General features: G+C 53.2%; 5 protein-coding genes and 1 non-coding gene across 6 annotated transcripts; 3 read left to right on the top strand and 3 right to left on the bottom strand.

Annotated features, from left to right (window-relative positions):
• Positions 1-132: 132 nt before the first annotated feature.
• On the bottom strand, positions 133-4,037 carry kgd1 (alpha-ketoglutarate dehydrogenase KGD1). Its single transcript, XM_025699611.1, has 4 exons — positions 3,816-4,037; positions 1,412-3,725; positions 976-1,349; positions 133-925 (listed from the first exon to the last, which is right to left on the bottom strand). Exons 2-4 carry the CDS (start codon positions 3,640-3,642, stop codon positions 387-389), a joined length of 3,144 nt encoding a protein of 1,047 aa, XP_025556646.1. The 5' UTR covers positions 3,643-3,725; positions 3,816-4,037; the 3' UTR covers positions 133-386.
• Positions 4,038-4,450: 413 nt separating this feature from the next.
• On the bottom strand, positions 4,451-8,354 carry BO97DRAFT_402053 (uncharacterized protein). Its single transcript, XM_025694404.1, has one exon. The coding sequence runs from the start codon at positions 8,028-8,030 to the stop codon at positions 4,734-4,736; it is 3,297 nt and encodes a 1,098-aa protein (XP_025556645.1). The 5' UTR covers positions 8,031-8,354; the 3' UTR covers positions 4,451-4,733.
• A 441-nt stretch (positions 8,355-8,795) lies between these two features.
• Positions 8,796-12,161, bottom strand: BO97DRAFT_402052 (uncharacterized protein). Its single transcript, XM_025694403.1, has one exon. It carries the CDS (start codon positions 11,766-11,768, stop codon positions 9,093-9,095), a length of 2,676 nt encoding a protein of 891 aa, XP_025556644.1. The 5' UTR covers positions 11,769-12,161; the 3' UTR covers positions 8,796-9,092.
• Positions 12,162-15,683: 3,522 nt separating this feature from the next.
• On the top strand, positions 15,684-16,588 carry BO97DRAFT_467048 (FMN-binding negative transcriptional regulator; the record flags this gene model as incomplete). Its single annotated transcript, XM_025699610.1, has 1 exon — positions 15,684-16,588. The coding sequence occupies exon 1, from the start codon at positions 15,815-15,817 to the stop codon at positions 16,586-16,588; it is 774 nt and encodes a 257-aa protein (XP_025556643.1). The 5' UTR covers positions 15,684-15,814.
• Positions 16,589-17,164: 576 nt separating this feature from the next.
• BO97DRAFT_439377 (uncharacterized protein) lies at positions 17,165-20,251 on the top strand (the record flags this gene model as incomplete). The annotated part of the gene is made up of 6 exons (XM_025697979.1): positions 17,165-17,764; positions 18,431-18,482; positions 18,535-18,635; positions 18,690-18,841; positions 18,886-19,258; positions 19,329-20,251. Exons 1-6 carry the CDS (start codon positions 17,275-17,277, stop codon positions 20,249-20,251), a joined length of 2,091 nt encoding a protein of 696 aa, XP_025556642.1. The 5' UTR covers positions 17,165-17,274.
• Positions 20,252-20,804: 553 nt separating this feature from the next.
• On the top strand, positions 20,805-20,901 carry BO97DRAFT_t14. The gene has a single exon. It is a non-coding gene; the product is annotated as a tRNA-Arg (tRNA).
• The last annotated feature ends 6 nt before the right edge of the window (positions 20,902-20,907 follow it).

Below are 20,907 nucleotides of genomic sequence, written 5' to 3'. Positions count from 1 at the left end.
CAGCCTGCCTTCTCAGGCAAGAACATTCATTAGTCAGATCCGAAAGTCAAGATCTGAAATGACATCATTTGTCCGGATCGAGTCCTGCTACAAAATACCCGTGAAATATGTGATGCTCATAAATGGACCAAAGCCTCAGAAAATTTATAATCAATGTCTGTAATTTACACGCGCGTGCTGAGCACATGCAAGGACTCGACAGGCCAAACCATTCTAACGTGTGCAAAATCAACACACCAGAACCCTGACACACGCAAGCATGACTTGTTGTATAACCATCGTACACTATGCTTTGTAGACAAAGGAAAAACCATACAATGAAGACCTAAATGAGTTGACACAGACTAGCTCCCCCGCCAAACCAAGAAAAACAATCCAAAAACACTCTACTCGCCCTTAAGACGCTCCTGGTGAACGTTGAAAGCATCCTCGAGGAAATCCTGCTCCTCCTTCAAGTGGACGGACTTGAGACCGGTGGCCACAGAGGCACTAGGGGCACGACCAGCGTAGAGGACGTGGCGACGGTTGTGATGCTCGGTCTGGTTCAACAAGGTCTCAATACGAGGCTGAGTGTAGCTCCAGGCACCGGCGTTCAGGGGCTCCTCCTGGCACCAGACGATGTTGCGGGCGTTGGGGTAGCTGTCAAGGTTCTCCTTCAGCTGAGCCCAAGGGAAGGGGTGCAGCTGCTCGATGCGGGTGATGGCGGTGTTGCGGATGTTGTTAGCCTCACGGTGCTTCTGAAGAGTGGCATACACCTGGCCAGAGCACAGGATAACACGCTCGATCTTCTCGGGCTCATCGATCTCCTTGCCGTGGCCCTCATCGGGGATGATCCACTGGAAGTGAGAGTCGCCAGTGAAGGCCTCGATGTCAGAGCGGGCAATGGGGTGACGGAGGAGCGACTTGGAGAAGAAGAGAACAAGGGCTGTAGTCCAAATTAGCCTGAGTCAGAACAATCAAGAAAGGGAAACCTACGCTTGCGGAATTGACGGTGGATCTGGCGACGCAGGATGTGGAAGAGGTTGGCAGGGCTGGTCATGCAGGCAATCTGCATGTTGCAGTCCTGGTGCTGGCGGTCAAGCTTGTCCTGGGAGGGGAAGATGCGGGGCTCCTCGTTGCAAAGCTGCAGCCAACGCTCCATTCTACCAGAAGAGTGCTCAGGACCCTGGCCATCGTAGCCGTGGGGCAGAGACACCACAAGACCAGAGCGCTGAAGCCACTTCGACTCTCCGGAAGCGATGAACTGGTCAATAATGACCTGGGCGTTGTTGGCGAAGTCACCGAACTGGGCCTCCCACATGACAAGAGCGTTGGGGGAGGTCAGGGAGTAACCGTATTCGAAACCAAGACTGTGTACAAGTCAGCATATGGAAGAACGCTTCAATCGTTCAGTTGGACAATAAGAACTTACCATCCGAATTCACTGAGGGAGGAGTTGGAGATAACAAAGCTGCCCTGCTTCTCAGAGATGTCGCGGAGAGGGGTGTAGGTAGCCTCGTTCTCCTGGTCGTGAAGAACAGCGTGGCGCTGGGAGAAAGTACCACGCTCAACATCCTGACCGGAGACACGGACATGGTAGCCCTCAGACACGAGAGAGCCGAAGGCAAGAGCCTCAGCAGTAGCCCAGTCAATGTTCTTGCCCTCATCGACGGTCTTCTTGCGGCCGGCCAAGATACGCTTGAGGTTGCGGTGGAGAGTGAAGCCCTCAGGAGCACCGCTGATCTTGCCAGCGATGTGCTGCAGCAGAGAGGTGTCAACACCGGTGGGGAGGTGAGGCAGAACCTCGTTGGCCAGCTCCTTGGGAGTCTTGAAGCCGTTCCAGGCCGAGGTGAGCCACTCCTTGCCGGAAGGCTGGTAGTCCTTGCTGCGGTCGAAGCTGTCGTTCAGCATGCCCCAGACCCACTTCTTGTGCTCGTCGATGTCCTCCTTGGTGAAGGTACCTTCGGCGATCAGCTTCTCGACGTACTTGTCAAGCTGAGCCTTCTGCTGAGCAATGCGCTTGTACATCAAGGGCTGGGTGAACGAAGGCTGATCGGTCTCGTTGTGACCCTGCTTACGGTAGCAGACAATGTCAATGACGACATCGCTCTTGAACTCAGCGCGCCAGTCAGCGGCAACCTGGCAGACATAGTTGACAGCCTCAACATCATCGGCGTTGACGTGGAAGACGGGAGCGTCGATGGACTTGGCGATATCGGAGCAGTAGGGGGTGGAACGAGAGTAACGGGGGTCGGTAGTGAAACCGATCTGGTTGTTCACGATGATGTGAATGGTACCACCAGTGGAGTAGGCAGGAAGGGAGTGGAAGCCCATGGTCTCGTAGACGACACCCTGACCGGCAAAGGCGGCATCACCGTGCAGAAGGACACCCATGGCGGAGTCGAAGTCCTTCTCGTCCTTGTTGTAGTGCTGGATGGAGCGGGTCTTTCCGAGCACAACGGGGTCCTCGGCCTCCAAGTGGGAGGGGTTGGCGACGAGAGAAAGCTGGACGCGCTTGCCCGAGGGGGTCGGGCGCTCGAAGTTCATACCCAGGTGGTACTTGACATCACCGGAGCCCTCGTCGGACGGCTCGGCAGATCCAGCGAATTCGCTGAAGATGGACTCGTTGGGCTTACGGACGACGTTGGAGAGGACGTTCAGACGACCACGGTGGGGCATACCGATGACAATGTCCTTGATACCGTAGTCAACACTGCGGTCGATCAAAGCCTTCATACCGGGGACCAGGGTCTCGCAACCCTCCAGACCGAAACGCTTATCGTTGGGGAACTTGGTAGCAAGGAAGGACTCGAAGCTGTGGGACCAGATCAAGCGGTCGAGAATCCGGCGCTTATCATCGACGGAGTACTTGTAAGGCTCGGGGATCTCGAAGCGATCACGAATCCAGTCGCAAGGCTTACGGTCGGGGATGTGGATGTATTCAACACCGTAGGATCCGCAGTAGATCTTCTCGCATGTAGCGATGATCTCGCGCAGGGTCATCTTCTTGCGGCTCTCGGTAGCAAAGCGGGGCAGGATACCGGGTCCAAGAGTGAACTCCTCATCGAGATCACGCTCGGTGAAACCGTAGTGGTCGAGCTCGAGCTCCTTGGGCTTGTTGTAGCCGAAGGCTTCGGCCTCACCACGGATACCCAGAGGGTCAATCTTGGCCTTGTGGTGACCACGGGCCTGATAGGCACGCACCAGAAGCTGGACCTTCAGGTGATTCGTCACGTCGGTACCGGCGGCAAAGCCCAGACCCTCGCCGGGCATATCTTGGGGGACACCGCCCGTAGGGGTAGGGACGAGCGTGGGAGGAGGCTGGAAAGCCTGAGACATGGGCATCTTGCCCTCCTCCATGTTCTTGAAATACGTTTGCCACGAGATGTGGACGCTGGAGGGGTCCTTCTTCCATGCCACGTACATCTCATCGATATAGTTGGCGGTGTTGCCAGAAAGGAAGGAGTCATTGGCATCGACGCCCTCGGCGGACTGGGCGTAGTGTCTTTTGCTGTTGACCACCGCCAGGGGACGGCGGGTGGTCAAGCCGAGTTTTGAGCTGCGGAAAGAAGCATTTCTGGCGCTGGAAGCGAGGGAGAAAGATCGTGTGCAGGCGGAGCGCATACCGCTGTTGGCCGCCCTGACGGCTGTAGAGCGAAACATGGCGGGAATTTTCTTAATACGATTTGCAAAGAGCTGAATATGAACGTAACACGACTAGAGGTTGCAAGAAGCAGTCCTTTGATCTAAAAACGCGTCGATTGACAGGTTAGCTAGAGCTTCATGTTGCGGTCATCGCTGCGGGATTTTTTTCGGCGGACCAAAGGAACACGCACGCTGGGAGAGATCTAGGAATCGAAAGCAGGTGTCGACTATTGTTGCCGTAGCACCTGAGCAAAAACGGGACTCATCAGAGAGTGAACACACTCTAAAAAAGCAAAGGGGTTCAAGAGGGGTAACCTCTGTTGTGGTGGAGTACTAAAGGGAATAAGGGAATAAGGGAAGAGAGAAGACGGATGGAACTGGGATGAGATGGAAGAGGGAACTGGCACTGGCACTGGCACTGGAACTGGACAGAGGTTTGCCGAGAACTACGGAGGTACGGCTATGACGGCCAGCGCAGATGTGGCTGAGGCCCTTTTCAGGTTCTCTGTCTAGCAGCCACAGCTGACTCATCTCGTGGTTGCTTGTTTCACCGCGACTCCCGCCTGTGCGGGCCGAGGGAATAATAATTTGCCCAATCTTGAAGCGGGAGGTGCCCAGCGATGGTGCCCAGCAGTACTTGCCAGGCGGGCCGGACTTCCCGGTTGCGGTCAAGCAGCTGCACCGCCACACCCGGCTATGAGCATTTCCCGGGCCGGGTTTTTGCGGCAGGGCACGTGGGCCCCGATGACATCAAGTGCAACACGCAGCTGGACAGCCCTGCTGCAACAGAGCCTTATAGAAGTAAAAAGAGAACCCCCGCCGGACTAAATCCTGGAGCAACAGGGTTACTCCGTGTCAGACGACCTCTCCCCCGCGCGCTTGATTGATCATGGGTACTGGCAAATCTTCATCATCTCATTAATAACAAGTACAGGTCGCTGCTGCCTCTTCACGGCAAGAAAAGTATTATATATTGGGCATGACATCGTAAAGTATGACAAAAATCACAGACATCCTATGAGATTTGACCAACATGAGCTATATACCATTATGGGCTCACCTGTAGTTCACTCTCTGCAGCACCGTCCGCGAGGGACATTCTTGCACAATCATACAGAGGAAGAATTCTCCTCACCAACCATACAAGGTTCCACACGCTGTTCGGTGGAGGCCTGGGACCACCGAAGCTTCTCTGATCTCTCAATAGGAGACTCGGCAACCCCGGAGGTACCGAACATATCGGGAGGAGCCGTATATACCGTGGGACTCGCATCGGAGACGAAACTCGCCCGGTTCGACGACGAATGGAGATAGGGCGGTGGACTGCCGCTGCTACTGCGGAGGCTTCCATTGCTCCCACCCCAGGCGCCCCGTCGGAGTCGCATCAAGGCGCTCAGCGACATCTCATCATCCATGCTGCCAGCCAGATCAACCAACTGAGCCAAGCCGGGACTCGGCAGCGCTGGGTTCGAGTGCGCGGCACCGTGAGCTGTCAGCGAAATGACCGAGTTGCGGGTACTCCACTCGCTCCGCTCAGTGATCGGCGTGAGACTGGGTTCTCGAAACTTGCCTCGACTGCTGAAGCTGCGTGAGATACCTTCGGCGCCACGGGGACCAAAGTAGCCGCCGCTGGTGAGCTCCGTGCTGCAGGCCCCGAGGGATTGCGCGTAAAACCCAAACTCTTGACCGTAGAAACCGTCATCGTCATTTTCGAGCGCCTCAGCATTGGCAGCGGCAATGATCGGGTCGTCATACAAAAAGGCGTCATTGTCGTCATAGTCAAAATCGTCTAACACCTCGTCGAAGCCCATCCCGTCAATAGCCTGGCTCAAATGACTGTCGTCCGATACCAGGCCGGAAGGCGTGTCCATCGTTTGCGCCGTGCTTGTCTGGCCCACGGAACGCTCGCTAATGCTCACTGAGCGCCCGAATCTCTCATGCAGGGATGTGTCGTTGGCTACCTTGGCCAAAGCGTCGTGGAAGGCCCCGAGATTGTACTCGGACAACACTCCACCATGGGACTTTGAGGGCGCAAGGTCCGTGAGAGCCCCAAGGGTATGACTGTACATTCTAGACGAGCCTGCTTGATACTCGCTTGCTATGCTGGGGGCATGTCTGAGACCGCCATTGGCCTCCGCCTGTGTCTCCTCATGCACCGCGAGACTCGAAGAGGCCTCATTATCGTCCACCTTTATTGAGGGATCGGAAACCGACCGTGGAGCTACCAGCTTCCGCTCATACAAATGACTTGTTTCGTCGTCAAAGATAGACTCATCAAACGTCTCGCCCTGAGTGGTTAGGTCACCGAACTCCCCGTCGTCGAAGTATAAATCATCATCTTCTGGAACCGGCTGCGGAGCGACCGGCTTCTGCTCATACAAGTGAGTACCCTGAACGCCCCCCTGACTGGGCTGTGGAGCAACTGGCTTCCGCTCATATAAGTGACTAGTTTCATCGTCAAACACCGACTCATCGAATTTCTCGCCCCCAGTGGTCAGGTCACCAAACTCCCCGTCATCGAAGTACAGATCATCATCGTCATCGATCGGCTGTGGAGCCACAGGATGCGCACTCTGTACCAACTGTGGGGTCTCGACAGACGATTCAGTCGCCGTAGGCAGAGATTGAATGCTGAGACCCTGCTCGGGAACAACAACTCTCGGTTCCTCGTTCGAGGAACTTCGGGTTACTTCCGGCACAGGAGCAGCAGTAGAATCCCCGGCGCCGTCATACTCCGGAATCCTGGGTGTCAGCGGGCTGGCAACAACAGGAGACAGGTCGGGAGCCAGCCAAGACTTGTTGAGGACCTGGCCTGTGCCCGAGAAGCCTCGGAACTCGTCGTCTTCATCGTCTGCATCGACATTGACACCAGGAATCTTTTCTTCGAAGTCGTACATATCATCGAGGATGTCAGCATCGAAGTCTTCGCCATCGCTGAAGCCCGGATCCTCCAACTGAGCCTTGGCCCTCCTCGCTGCCTCCTTTACTTTGTGTTTTTCTTCCAGAAGCTTCTCCTGCGCCGACGACTCTACGCCATTCATATCGAAACTGAACCGCGAAGCATTACTCTTGAGATGCTTGGGTAAACCCAGTGACTGATGCGGCATCATCTCAATGGTGTCCTCGTCGTGTACGTCGGCAGGCTCCGGGTGAGTTGATGATTTGTCTGGTGTATCTTCGCCGCCTTCGACCGGTTCATTCGATGTTTGCGCAGGCCCATCCTCCTCCGGTATCGTTGAGGGCAGCTTCCGCGCAAACACGGGAAGCGCGCTGGAAGCACTTCCCGCAAGCGAAGGATCCGTTAACAAGGAGGACTGCAGATAGGCCTTGTTCTCGACCTGCAACACCTTCTGATTGTCCTCGAAGTGTTCCTTGAACACAGGCGAATACTGTGTTTGCCGCTTTCCTTGCTCATTGTGTTGAGAGTGGAGCGCCTGGTCCGCACACGGTGCGATAGACTCGTTCAAATGCTGGTACCCGTCCTGTAGCAGAACCGGCGGGGTAGAGAGATTCCGCCGCGCACGCGGCGCAGAGAAATCGTGCACGATGTTCCCACGGATTCTAGGGTCGTAATCATCTGGGATGGCCGGAACCAGGTTGCGGGCTGAATTCGTGGCATCCACTGTGCGTAGGCTGGTGACTTGGTGCGAGCGCCGTCGGGCGAGCAGGGACATGGGGTTCAGTAGATGGAGCCTGGTTTTGCCCGACTTGTGGTGACCATGTTCCCCCGCCATAGTTTCCCTGTCTCCCTGGCGGCGATGGCTGCCGCCATCACTTTTGTAATCTCGCTGTGATGTCGCGACCTTGTCGGCGGGTAGTCCATCGGGGGAGGTCTTGAACCTGAACGGGTGACTCGATGACGGCATACTGGAAGTAGAATATCGTTTGGGTTGGGGATCGGAAGGTTGGTGACTGGATGAAAGGAGATTTTTGCCTATGGAAAGCCGAAACGGGGAGCTCGTTCGCGGAATTTCGCCGTCACCATGGTGCGGGCGCGACGCTGCAGAGGATGGCTGCGAGTGGTTCGACAGGGAGGTGAGAGCTGGATCTCGATCGCGTTCTTCGGACCTGGAGTCGCGTTGAGCGTGGTTCTCGACCGCCGCGGAGGATACTGCGAAGTTGGCGGAGGAAGGGGCGGGCGCATTAATCGGGCTCGCCGATACGGTCACTGCTCTTTTCGAATCCGGCGCCGGATCGATTGCTTGTGGTGGGCTCGATCCTGGCGCGGCTGCTGAGGGGTCGGCGAAGGCGGGAAGAGTGGTGGTGTTGTTAGGAATGACGGGCAGTTGGGGAGGTGTGTTGGAAACCGAGCCTTTGGCCGTGGGCTGCACAACAGACGGAACGGGGGAGGCGCTCGATCGGCGGTGATCGCGACGCCAGTAGGAAAAGACAGTAGAGGGAGCCATAATGGCGAAGAGAGGGGAAGGGGAGATGAGGAATGCGCCAGGAGCACCTTGGGTGCATCCGAGTACGGTAGCGTCTAGGATGCGAGGAATAGCGCCAGGAACATTTTCTGCAGTGCATGGATCGTCCCGGCAAGAATGTGAGATCAAATAAAGCTGGAAGGGTTCGCAGCGACAGTGTCTTGTATCTTTCTTTCTTTCTTTCCTTGAGTCTGGAAGGCAGAAAGAGAGAAAGAATCCCACTAGACTAGACTTCACTATGGATGATGCAGGATAATTCGACGTGGGGCAAGTTGTTTCAATGTCTCACCCGGCGGGCGGGCGGCGGTCCAATGACTTCAATCCAAGGGGGGCACCGTTAAATTGCACTATGTACTAAGTAGAAGTTAGAAAGTGTTGCATTCGTCGGGGGGGCAAATGAAACCAATCTCTCTTGCTAGTCTAGTCGAGTTCTCCGGCATGCGAGAACTAGTTCCAGTCCCGAACCAGGGGCACGGACGAACTGATTCCTGACCAAAAGTCTACTGGGAAGAGTAGAGTAACTAGACTAGAAGATCGAAGACAAAACACACTTAGACAGGAACGAGGGAGTCATCATGCCGGAAACAGTGCTGGCCAACAGGTCGCATGCAGCAGTCTGATTTTGACTTACCGATAGTCAACCTAGTTACATGCGTCGTATACCTCGACGCACTCTTTTCTCTAGCTCTCGACTGGCCACTGCAGGATCCCCGCCAATGCTGTGCAACTGTGATGGATTATCCGAATTCGACGTGTATTGGCTACTATTTTTGGCTGCCCAAAGGCCATGAAAAGAATGTGGAATCTGGTAATCTTACGGTATAATACACAAAATAACCCGCTAATCGAGGCAAAGGATATCACCGGCACAAAATACTCCAAAGACAAGAAAAAGGGCTCAGACAAACAAACAGGACAGTGCTCAACTCAACACAGTAGATATGCATCCTGGTCAAGATCAAACATAGATCGGCAGAGCAGGGAAGGAGAAAAATCAAACAATGTCAAAGGAAAAAAGAGGCAACGGGCGAACCAGAAAAGCATCTATACGATGCTCTGCCTCCAGCGATCAATAACCTCCCTTTGTCCTGGGTGGATCATAGGCCTCACCGTTTTGGATGGGTGCTTGCCTGGTGCATAGCTGAGATGGCTGACCCCTAAGATAGCATCGCTGTAAAAAGTATTCGGGTGCTGCATGCCAGACACATACGGAGCAGCCCGGGCAGCTGCGTATCCGGCCTGAGGCCCCGGGTACGTTGGCATCTGTCGCAACGACAATCGCGGATCGTTTGAATACTGCTGAGCTACCCCTGGCGGTTTGGCAGTATCCTTGGTAGGCGGTCGCGGCACGGCGGAAGGACGTCGGGCATGGAGAATATCGGCCATGCTTCTCCGATACCGTGGGATTTTCAGGGTCGAGTTGTTGAGAGCTTCAGCTTCGGCCTCGCGTTGAAGGCGAGCTCGTCGTTGCGCTAAAGTCTCGTCCTCCGGCGGGACCTCGGCAGTTTTGATCTTTTCACCGTCGGCCCCGACGTTGTTGATCTCAGCAAGGATCTCGCTCGCGAACTCACTATCCGCAACAGTGGACGGAGGCTGGTCCTTAGACTTTAAGCGCTGGAGACGCTGAGCTAGGGTTTCCTCCTCATCGCCGCTTTCCTCGGCTGCAGCCACAGCATCTGGCACAGTAGCTGCATACATGGTGTTTGAGCGCTGCTCGGGAGTGCGTGGTGGGGGTTCTCCTCGGAGGCGGGCCCGACGTCGACTTAGAGGCTCCAACTCTTCCATTGCTCTCTTCTCCATGAGACCCATCGGGCGCACTTCGTCAGTCGCCGGGGCTTTTTCAGGAAACAGCATACCCAGCGGGACGTCATCGTCATCTCCCTCGTCCTGTTTGTGAGCATCTGTGCTTTCCCACGCCAGAGTGACTGGCTTCTGCCGCCGATGCTCGCTCTGCTTCTGAGCCACAGCATCCATCTGGAGAAGTGTTGATTGGAGCCCAAACGGACCCGCCACGGCTTTCTGCCGCTGTTTGAGTTCGTTTTTCCGAATTTCCAATTCTGCCATTAGTGTATTTGGCGGCCCGGTGAACTCTGCCTCTGGTCCGAGCGGGTTGGGCATATCCTCATCGTCGTGATGAGGCACATCTACGCCCCCGGTCGCGCCATGTTCATCTGCCCGTAACAAGCTGCCTTCATGCATGTCTGCAGCCTCAGCTTCGGTCTGCTTATAGAAGCGATCGGAGGTAAGCGGTCTTTCCTCCAGCTCCGGATCGGAAAGACGGCGGTCAAAGCCAAGAGTGCTTTGGGAAGCTCGCTTCTTCGCATGATTCAGTAATCCCCCGGAGGAAGACTTCCGCGTGAGTTTAGCATGACCTGGCGCGCCGGCAATCGGATGGTCCGTGAAAGCGCTCACGGGCGCATGTGTTGAAGCATCAAGTATACTGTCGAGGGTGGCTACCGCGGAGGCCTGGGTGAGCTCTAGATTGAGTGGCACCGATGGCTGCTCGAAGAAGACACTGGCACGAAGTTGTGGAGGCAAAGCTGCCGGCTCTTTATCTCTCTTAAGATGAGCATCGCTGTCCGGGTTTTGTTTCGCTAGCCAAGGTGCTGCCTTGCGATTTTCCGTGGGAATCGAGCCAAGAAGCTGGGTGCGGCGCTTTTCTCTCTCTGCGCCCGGTTTCCGCGACAGGCGAGGGGGTAGATTCAGCATCATAGGTACCGGTGCAGGATAGTAAACCATATCTTCACCGGCCTGTGGTTCTTTGTATGTCTCGGATCGGCTCGCGAGCGGCGGACGGGTGAGTGAGACCCGGCGCACCAAGTCTTTCTCGGTGGGGACGTAATGCACGCCGTCGAAGTCGGTAAACAGGACCCGAGCCTGTTGATAGGTGTCAGTCGAAGCCGCAGTGCAGGGGCGTTCGAGCTCCTCGCTGAGTAAGTGATTGTAATGCTCATGGTCAACGAGACGGAGTTCCCCTTGAGCAGGCGCGGAGGGGGGAGGCGGAAGGTAGGGCATCATAGGTGCGTGGCCGACCGATGCGGCGTACGGGTGGTCAGGACCATGCTCTGAGACTTGAGCCAGACGCGAGGCGGACTGGATGGAGCCTTGACGAGACGACAGACTGGCCTTCACCCCGTCTTGATTGTTTGTATAGACCGACGAGCCACTGGACCTCCGCTTTTGCTCCAAATCCATTTTGCGAATTTCGTCCCCGATATTGGTAGAACTCATGCTCATCCGTTCGGCGCTCCGCTCGAGGCGTTCAACGTTATTGACATAAGCTCCTTGCAGGGATTGTAGACCGGGGGTGGGGTGATTGAGAGGGATGGGTTCCCCACTGGCAGAGATGGGGCTTCGGAGCGGCGGTTCGGAAGGGGAGGACTCGATGGTGGTTGCGGTGGTATCGAGCGGAGGCACGCGACGGGAACTCTTGGGACTTTGGGTTGGCGAGAAGTGATCGGCGGGTAGTTCATAGTCGTCGTCTTCGACCATGTCGTAGCTGGTTGAAGTGATCGACCGGATCATCGAGCCTAAACGGCCGATACTGGAGCTTTCGGCCGATCTGGCAGGCTGCAGATGACTGCCAGCCCCAATATGGTCAACATCCAAGGGGAGTTGTTGGAAAGAGGCACCATGGTGCTGGGACTGGAGTTGATCATCAGAATCGCTGGCATTGGAAGCGACCTCGTGGTCGGCCTGTGAGACGGCGTTGTAAACCATGGTCGGAAGTCGTTGAGGAGAGGCTCGCAAATGTCCAAGCCATCAAGGAAAAGGAAGAGTTTACTCAGTCGATCGAGTTAAGGCCAGTTGAGGCAAGAGAAAGGCGAGATAGAGAAGGAGGGAGGAAAGTCAGATGTTCTGTCTGGCACAGATAAGGACGACGGCGGGCCCGGCACCGCAACCGTACCCTGCAAGGATACGACTGTGAAGGGTAGAGAGGGCAGACGAAGAAAGAGAAAGAGGAGGAAGAATGAGGAGGAGAAGAAGAAGGAGAAAGAGAAGGGAGCAGGATCCCTTGAATGAAAGATATTATCAGCTTCTTCCTGATATTACGGAGTAAAAGCAGAAATAATAATTTGGGGGGGAGATCAAGAGTAGAAACGAAAGGTAGGGGCGGGGAGTGGATGAGATTGAGGGTAACGTATTTTATTGTTCAATTGTTATTTTCTTTTCTCTCTTTCTCTCTCTCTCTCTGAGTTGCTAAATTTGGGTGGTCGAACCAGGCTGGACCGGGAACAGTGGAGTCTGGTCAGTCAAGTCAACTGGGGGTTTGTTTAACTACTCAGTGTGAGGGAAGGAGATCCGCCACACTGTTTGCACCCAGACAAGGATACACTTTTTGAGACACAGTACAATTAGTTTACAGTACAGCTCAGCCTAGCTTACTTACTCTCTCAAGTCAGTCAGTCTGTTCCGGGTAATAGGTCAGGAGACAGTTCTTTCCCACCTCTCATTTACAGAACTTATGTGACTACACTGTACAATACCTCAAGAAGAGTACAGGGACGCTAGAGGAGCAATCTGGACTAGTTCAAATTGACTGTTTCAGGGTCTTTTGCTGAACTACTTAGGACTAGACTACTAGTGAAGGACAGCAGCCCCTGGGGAGAATGTCTTACGTACCCGGGCTCTCAACCCACTCACTACCCACCCCTTTCTGACATGAACACCACCCACATCCAAGGCTGATGAATGATAATCCCAATAACATCAACTGGGTTTTCCCTGCTGGTCAGTCTCAAACAGGAAAGTCTACCTCTTACCTGACTGGATTGACCGGAGACATGATACCATACTGTACGACACCGTATCTACAACCACCTACGCTAGCTGAGCCTGCAGTGGGGCATCTGGAAGCAAAGGACGAGGCGAACGACTGGATGGATGATGTACAGCAGTATCCCTCACATACGTATCCAATGCCCTTCTCCCCTCAGGACTCCTGGCCGGCTATGCACCAGAGTAGGGTGATCACTTACCGAGTATACCGCCCTTTGAACATGATGATCTGCTGTCACTTCGGAAAGTCCTGGCCCGCCGACTTTTTTGTCCCGGGTATACCACGCCTCAGTCGAAGACTAGGACAACCCCAACAATAATATAACAGTCGCTCAGCCTCAGTCCAGGAATCCTGGCGCAAAGAAATTAAAGATCCACACGCAGGTTCGCTGCAGTAGTCCATGACCCATGCCCAGAGATCTTGTATTCTACTTACATAGGCCCTATCCACCTCATCCTCCGTATCTCAATGTTTAGTCTCCTATCCTCCTACGACAGAACGCACGCGCATCCACTCGGTCCAGAGCCAATCTACAAACCCACTCGACACAACAAAACAAAAACAGTCAGTAGCCGAGCAATGACCTCATTTCCGGAAAATCGCTCAATCAAAGAGTCACGGCTCGAAGAGTCGATAGTAATTAGCATCCCGGCAAGTGGGGGTTATGACGCTATGCTCCCAAAATCCCACCAGGAACGCATTGGACTTTTGCTGAAGCTATCCAAGGTGTTCTGCTGTCTAGCGCCATCCTCCAACGAACTAAGAAGATAGGCCCTGGTAACGCGCGAAGCCTACAGCCAACAAAGTGTGTCCGGTGCTCGGGAGACGCTCCACCTTTGGTCCCAAAGCGAGCCCCACTTCCATGATTTGTGAAAGGGAGCCAAACTCATGCCCCCCACAAAGCCCAACCCATCGTGACTGGAGAAGAGACCCTGGGGTTTGGTGCCTGTGTGATCCTTGTCTAGGTCGAAACGGGATCTGGAAGGACAATCCTTCGGGAAACTCGGATCAAGAAGTCTACACGACAGAGACAGAGAGGCAGAGACAGAGGCAGAGGTACACAGGAGATGCGCATTCATTCTGCCGACAGCCTTGTTGCGGCCTTGTTCGTGGGGCATCGTCACTGGCTAACGAAACCTGCAGTTCCTGTCTGACACGGATCAACACCCATATATCCGGCCAACCGCAAAAGCCGCACATCAATTGTGGAGATGACGTTGTTTTCCAAGGTGTGGTGGCACTTCAGCCTTACTCGGAAACTTCCGTCGGATCGACCGCGCCCAGTGTGTAAATGAGCCATGGATGCGCTCGGGTTTCTGAGATTATGCTGCAATATGTCTTCAGATTTTAATGAGTGCTCTCATCGTATAGAAGGAGGGGTTCAGTGCTAATCAAGGCAATGACAGGTTGGCTATGTGTCAAGAGAAGGGCTATCGCTTATCCTCGCACGTCTCTTTAGTGAGACTATATCTCTAATGGGCCACCCCAAGAGACAACAATGACAATGGTTCAGGAGACACAGAAATGACGTATCCGAGTCCTGACAGTATCGTGGTTTCGGAACTCAGTTACAGCTCACGACATATGTTTAGTCCCTGGTCAATTTGGGCGTTATGGCCCCGCCCTACTGCGAATCTCCTTTGTATAAAGAGCTCGCATGGTCAACAGGGAAGCTTTTCCTTGACTTCGAAATGTAACGGTAGAAGACCAGTTTCCTTGTATTGTTTGATCAACATATGCCGTTGGTACAAGTCGATAAAAACGGAATCCGCGCCTCGACTCAAAATGAGGCTTGTAGCGGAGGATAAGTGTTCTGAGCATACTCAATTTAGAATAAGCTTGGTTTATGTGCATCGATTTTATGAATCAAGTAACTTGTATATTGATGACAGGAATCGACAGATGTATGACCATAATACACCAGAACTGTCGTTGATTCAGTAACCTCTGGCAGCCTGCAACAGTGTCGATGAGATGATCGTAGCACATGATTGCCGCAAATACCAAGAACCCATTCACATAGTCGTTGAACCTACTTCAATAGTGATTCTGCTAAGCTGTGATACAATCAATTAAAGCCTCTGAGTCCCGTTTAGAGTAGCGTCCAGCTTTTCCTGCGTATAGTAGAAGGATCACGATATCACATTCCGTAATAGCAAATCAGTGGTTTCGCCCGGGTATGATGCGAGAGTGGAACTCGATGCTCTGATATAGGTCAAAAGTTGTTGTCAGTGTAGACACGAGGAACAAGATAGTGAAGAAATCAACTTCCGACCGAGCAAAGAAGCATCTGCGATCTCTACAGTATAAGAGATCACTTCATCACATTTAAGTCCATGCCGAGCCCTCATACATTGACCCCAAACCCCGGGTCCCCGGCCCCGGCCACTCCCGACATATTCCACAAGCGGAAAGTAACAATGATATAGACAGTCTCTGATTGGCCACTTTGCCTTCAGTGATGCAGATTTCACCGGTCACTTATCCGAAAAAGCGTTAGCTTCACTAAAAAGAGGCATTATCTTGCAACTCAATCAGTTCTCTCATCCATGGAAGACGTGAAGAAGAGGCATCTATCTATCTGATCTTCCAGAAGAAAAAACCATTCCAAAGCCCAATCAAATCCCGAGCCAAGCACCCGAAGTAGAAACTCTTACGCGGGGCCAATCCGCAAGTGCATTGTAACTCCGCGGCCAACGCTGAGACGCGGCGCGTCGTGCCAATCAGATCCCTGGGAACTCCGACTTAAGGATTAAGAGCATCTGCGATAGGCGATACCGAGCTGCGGGGCTTGTCAAATGTGAATCATCGCAGCTCACACTTCATGAGATGACCATGCCACCAATTGAGACAACCCTATTATAAAAAAGGCATTGCCCTCGATTTTTCAATCCCAACTCTCCTTAAGAATTTCCCCGCACCACCCCGCACCACCCGAGGCCATCACTCGCTCACCCAAAACAAACACCAACAAGAAGCAAACAAAATGCATCTCCCACCCATGCACGCCGAGTCCAGCATCGCGTACCTCCAACAACTCATCCGCGACAACCCGCTAGGCATCCTAACAACAGCCATCCGATCGCCATCCCACCCATTCCTCCAATCCAGCCACATCCCCTTCGTCCTCGACGTGCCCGCCGAGAATGCCGACGACGCCCACCCGGGCATCCTCCGCGGCCACATGGCCAAGCAGAACCCGCAAGCCAAGGCGCTGATGGAGGCGCTGGCGGCGCAGCAAGCCGAGCAAAACGCCGACGGCGCGCTGGAGCTGCCCGACGAGGTGCTCGTGCTCTTCAACGGGCCGCACCACCACTACGTGACGCCCAAGTTCTACACGGAGACGAAGCCGGCCACCGGGAAGGTGGTGCCGACGTGGAACTACTCGGGCGCGCAGGCGTACGGCAAGATCCGTGTGTACTGTGACTCTAAGTCTGAGGAGACGGGTTCGTATCTACAGCGGCAGGTGGAGGATCTGTCTCGCCAATCTGAGACGCGGATCATGGGGTACCAGAAGCCGTGGGAGGTGGCGGATGCGCCGGTCAACTATGTGGAGTTGCTGAAGAAGAATATCATTGGGATTGAGATCCGCATTGAACGGTTGCAGGGGAAGGTTAAGATGAGTCAGGAGATGGGGAAGGGAGATCGGGACGGGGTGGTGAAGGGGTTTGAGGCGCTGGGGACTGAGGTGGGCCGGGGGGTTGCGAAGACGGTGCGAGAGAGGGGGGAGATGAAGGAGAAGGCGAAGGCGAAGGAGTAATCGCGTACGTGCGTACGTGAAGTTCTCTAAGCTGAATTCGATATAGACTAGATAATGGCATCGTCCAGCAGCAGCACAAGCATACCCTGCATCTTTCTGCCCAAGGCAACCCATCAAATGACCTGCGTAGGAAGCTTACAATGGCTGTTTCTCGCATTATTCGAAGGAGGAAATAGCTCTTGCATACCATACATAGAAGTTGGCTAGCTGGACTTAGATAGCCGTCTAAATTGCGAGTCCTCAGCCGTTGCTTGGAAAAATCGTTCTTTCTGCTGCTAGTTGCTACTAACAACTTGATTGTAACACCTGTTTAAGGAAGAAGTCGCGTGGCATTTTTTGGAGCAGATCATGTAACCGATGTTGTACGAGTGAAACTATCAGACATTCTGTCTATTCATTGTTGCAATGTACAGTACTGACTTAGTTCTTCGATCCAGGGCAAAAGATACTTCCAACAAATATATTATAGATCCACCGCGTGGGAAAATGTTCGGCCCCACCCGAGTGTAAGATGATTTTCCGTTACTTTGACTGACCCAGACAACAACTTCCACCACCGTGCTTCTCTCGAAGCTCGAACAAGTCCAATCCACCAAGCAAAGGTCACAAAACACATATGCTCATATGCCAATTGAGCATTCCCTGTCAACCTACTTAAGAAATCCAAGAAAACACACAGCCCAAAGATGGCAGCCTGGCGCCGCCTAACCCCAAGCGACATCGAAGGCCTAATGCGCGTTGCAGACGAAGTCCATCCGGGCCTACCAGAAAGCTCTGAAATCTTCATCGAACGCGTCCAGCTCTACCCAGAAGGCTGCCTAGCCCTCGAAGAAAACGGCCAGATCTGTGGCTATGCCATCTCACATCCCATTCGACAGGGTCAGGCGCCTGCGCTGAATAGCCTGCTGGGGACCATCGCTTCCGATGCGGACCAGTACTATATCCACGACGTCGCCATTTTACCGCGACTCCGCGGACGCAACCTCGCGGCTGAGGGCATAGGCAGGCTTCTTGCGGTTGCCAGCCGCTACCCGGCGACCTGCCTGGTTTCTGTCTACGGCACTGAGTCGTTCTGGGGTCGTTTCGACTTCGTATCTAGACCGGTGGATGGAGGGTTGCGGGAGAAGTTGCGTGCTTATGGGGACGATTCTGTATATCTCTCGCGAGAGAATGATCGTAAGGGGACCTCAATTCGGGAATGAAATTCTGGTTTGATGGTTCAGTCCAAGAGGATGCTTTTGGAAGTCACCATAGACGATGCCTGGATGGGAAAAGACTTACATCTTATGAATTATCAGCCTATTCCATTGCTGTCATGCTAGTGATAGTATATCCTAAAGCATGTTAGTGAAGACTGATGCTGAGTTCGATCTCCAACGAGCATAAAAAAAGAGCAAGGATTCATCGCCATCGAGCAAAGTGGAGTCAGTTACACTCGATTCGACTGTGCTGCGCGGGGTACGTTGACAGTCTCGGGCGACGCAACTGTAGACTTGCTAGTTGAATGCAGCATAAACTGACTAAGCCGAGATAGTTTGTTTAACTACATTGCGTACAATAGGACCACATACTTTCCTCCGTCCCTACAGTAACATCACTCATCGCCTTCATCCGTCGGAGATACCATGAGACTTCCAAGACTGAGACCTACAGTTGTAATCTCCAGAACTAACCCTGTCTTATCTACCTCTGGTCGATGTTGCAGACAGATTCAATTCTCCAGCAACAGCTTCCGAGCGAGTTTTCTCCCTTCACTGTTTCTGCAGAAGAAGGATGGCACAGGTGGGAAAACTTGATGATGCCTGGAATTGGGAAAAATTAACTTATAATCACTCTTCCCAGTGATCGAAGCCAAGAAAGAAGACTTCTATCGATACACCACCAAGCGATGGCTGTAAGGCATTCATAGGGCAAACTGATTTTGGCGTCTTGCTGACAACCAACAGAGCCAACGACAAGCAAGAAGCCGGCAAGCGCTATCGAAGATTCAGTATCGAAGAGCTTGTTTCTATTGCTGTTGGGGCAAGTGGTAAGAATATCGATGGATGTACGCTTCCCTTCGATCTCCCATGACATAGATTATATTTCCTAACTCCTGAAGGCGCCCGCATAACAAAATATCAGGAAGGGCAATATAACAAGACCTTTCTGCTTACACTCAATGATGGATCTGAAGTAGTCGCCAAACTGCCGAATCCTAATGCAGGACCGGAAGTTTTGACTATTGCCAGTGAAGTTGCAACCATGGACTTTGTAAGCTCCGAATCCTCCAAGCAACATCAAGCTAATGATAGAAGGTAAGGAACATCATAGGTCTACCAGTTCTGCGGGTACTCAGCTGGAGTTGCAATCCCGTAAACCCAGTCGGAAGCGAATACATCATCATGGAGAAAGCGAGAGGGACTGCGCTTGGCGATGTCTGGTATCGACTCCCTTCGCCTTCGAAACACAAGATTATCCAACAGGTCGTGGCACTAGAAACAAAATTGGTGTCAACGTCATTCCCAGCGCACGGATGCATATACTATCCGCAAGATCTGCCGTCTAAACATTCTAAATATCTAATCCCTCTCGACGGAGACTCTCCGAGGAGGTTTCGCGTTGGGCCTGTCGTTGACCCGGTCTTCTGGCTTGATGGACGAGCGGGTATGGAACTATCCCGAGGCCCCTGTAAGTTCCCCTCTCTCTACCCTTCCATAAAACTCCATCGGTTTGCTTACACTCTGATGATGGACGGCAGGGCTTCACATGACCGATTATGCGACACACATAGGTAACAACGAAAAGATTTGGGCAACACAGAAGGCGCAGCCACGTATGGACTATTATCGAAGCAATATTGACTGCGAGAGTCCCAGCGAGTACCTAGATCTCCTTGAGAAGTATCTACTGCTTGTTCCACATATCACTCGAAATCAACCTGAATTTGCGGATCTCCTGCAGCCGACACTGTGGCACTCGGACCTCCATCTCAACAACGTCTACGTCGACCTTGACACGGAAACAATCACCGACATCATCGACTGGCAGAACATAACAACTGCTCCCTTGATCCTGCAGGCCAGATTCCCTCGAATGGTCCAACATACCAGCCCACCTTCCCTCGGCTGGGATATGCCAGAAAAGCCAGACGACTACGAGACTCTTTCCGAGGACGACAAAACCAGGGCAGACAAGGCCTACAAGAGCGCATTATGCCACAAATACTACGAAGTCCTCACCGCCAAGAAAAACCCCCGGCTCTATGCCGCGATACGCCATAACACCACATGGAAGTCACCACATGTTCTACCCATCAAATCCGTCGCCGGAGCATGGTCCTCAAGAGAGGTGTTCGGCCTCCGCGCATCATTGATGGATGTAGTAGAGCATTGGTCGGAGCTGCAATCTGCACATGATTGCCCGATTTCTTTCGCCGAAGAGGAAAAGAAGTTGCACAGCGAAGAGATGGAGAATCGCGAGTACATTGAGCAGCTGATGGAAAGGTTTCAAGATGCCGGTATCTTGCCGATGGATGGCATTGTCGATCCCGAGCATTTTGAGACTCTGCAACAGACAAGCCGCAGGCAGAAGGAACTGTTCCTGTCGTTAGCAGAAAACTTCGAGGAGAGGGGATGGATGGAGAAAATTTGGCCTTATCAGGACCGGCCTGATGAGGCGTGATACTGGCTCGTGCATTTCACGCTCTTCGAGCCAAGACGCTCTGCAGAATTGATTGCGATTTATCTGGTCGGATAGAGGCTAGCTTATTTTGCTCTTCTGAAGTCTTTCCCTACCAAATGGAGCCGGGTGTCTCAACTTAAGTGGGTTGATGTCCGGGTGACAGGCAAGGACTAAGTTGGACGTATTTTGAGCCGGCGCTAGCAAGTATGGGACATGACCGAGAAACAAACCGTTCGGTATATCGGGGTAGTGAGTCTTCAGTTCATGCACCTCTTATACACGTCGTACAGTCAATAACCTACGCCTCTGGATTGGCTGGGAACAGGCCAGTCTCGCAAAATCCTTTGTAATTATAGTCTCTTACTGCTCAGCTCTACATATGACCTTGCAGACCAAAGCGGTGTTTGCTACACCCCAAGAGTTGATTGAACAACCAGAAAAATCGTCAGATCACCAGGAGGGAGGCACGCATGAAAGTTACTGCCTGAGGCACCAACGGAAAGTGGGTCCAGGGTCTATGGGGTTGTTCAGCTCCCTCATCTACAACAACATAGCCGCGGTGGTGTAGTGGTATTAACATTGCAGAGCCCCCGGGGTCTGGTACCTAGCGGGTGGAGTGCAGATTCTGGGTTCGAGTCCCAGTCGCGGCATTATTT

This window comes from Aspergillus homomorphus, assembly GCF_003184865.1.
Source record: "Aspergillus homomorphus CBS 101889 unplaced genomic scaffold BO97scaffold_1, whole genome shotgun sequence".
NCBI classification, from domain to species: domain Eukaryota; kingdom Fungi; phylum Ascomycota; class Eurotiomycetes; order Eurotiales; family Aspergillaceae; genus Aspergillus; species Aspergillus homomorphus.
The sequence above is the reverse complement of the archived record's forward strand: the minus strand, read 5'-3'. Positions and strand labels throughout refer to the sequence as shown.

Bases quoted from the DNA above. Each gene is read 5' to 3' on its own strand.
- BO97DRAFT_402052 (XM_025694403.1), bottom strand. From the start codon at position 11,768: ATGGTTTACAACGCCGTCTCACAGGCCGACCACGAGGTCGCTTCCAAT.
- kgd1 (XM_025699611.1), bottom strand. From the start codon at position 3,642: ATGTTTCGCTCTACAGCCGTCAGGGCGGCCAACAGCGGTATGCGCTCC. The intron at 1,350-1,411 runs GTAAGTTCTTAT...ACTTGTACACAG, and splicing joins TCCCTCAGTGAATTCGGATG to TCTTGGTTTCGAATACGGTT. The intron at 926-975 runs GTAGGTTTCCCT...TTTGGACTACAG, and splicing joins CCACCGTCAATTCCGCAAGC to CCCTTGTTCTCTTCTTCTCC.
- BO97DRAFT_402053 (XM_025694404.1), bottom strand. From the start codon at position 8,030: ATGGCTCCCTCTACTGTCTTTTCCTACTGGCGTCGCGATCACCGCCGA.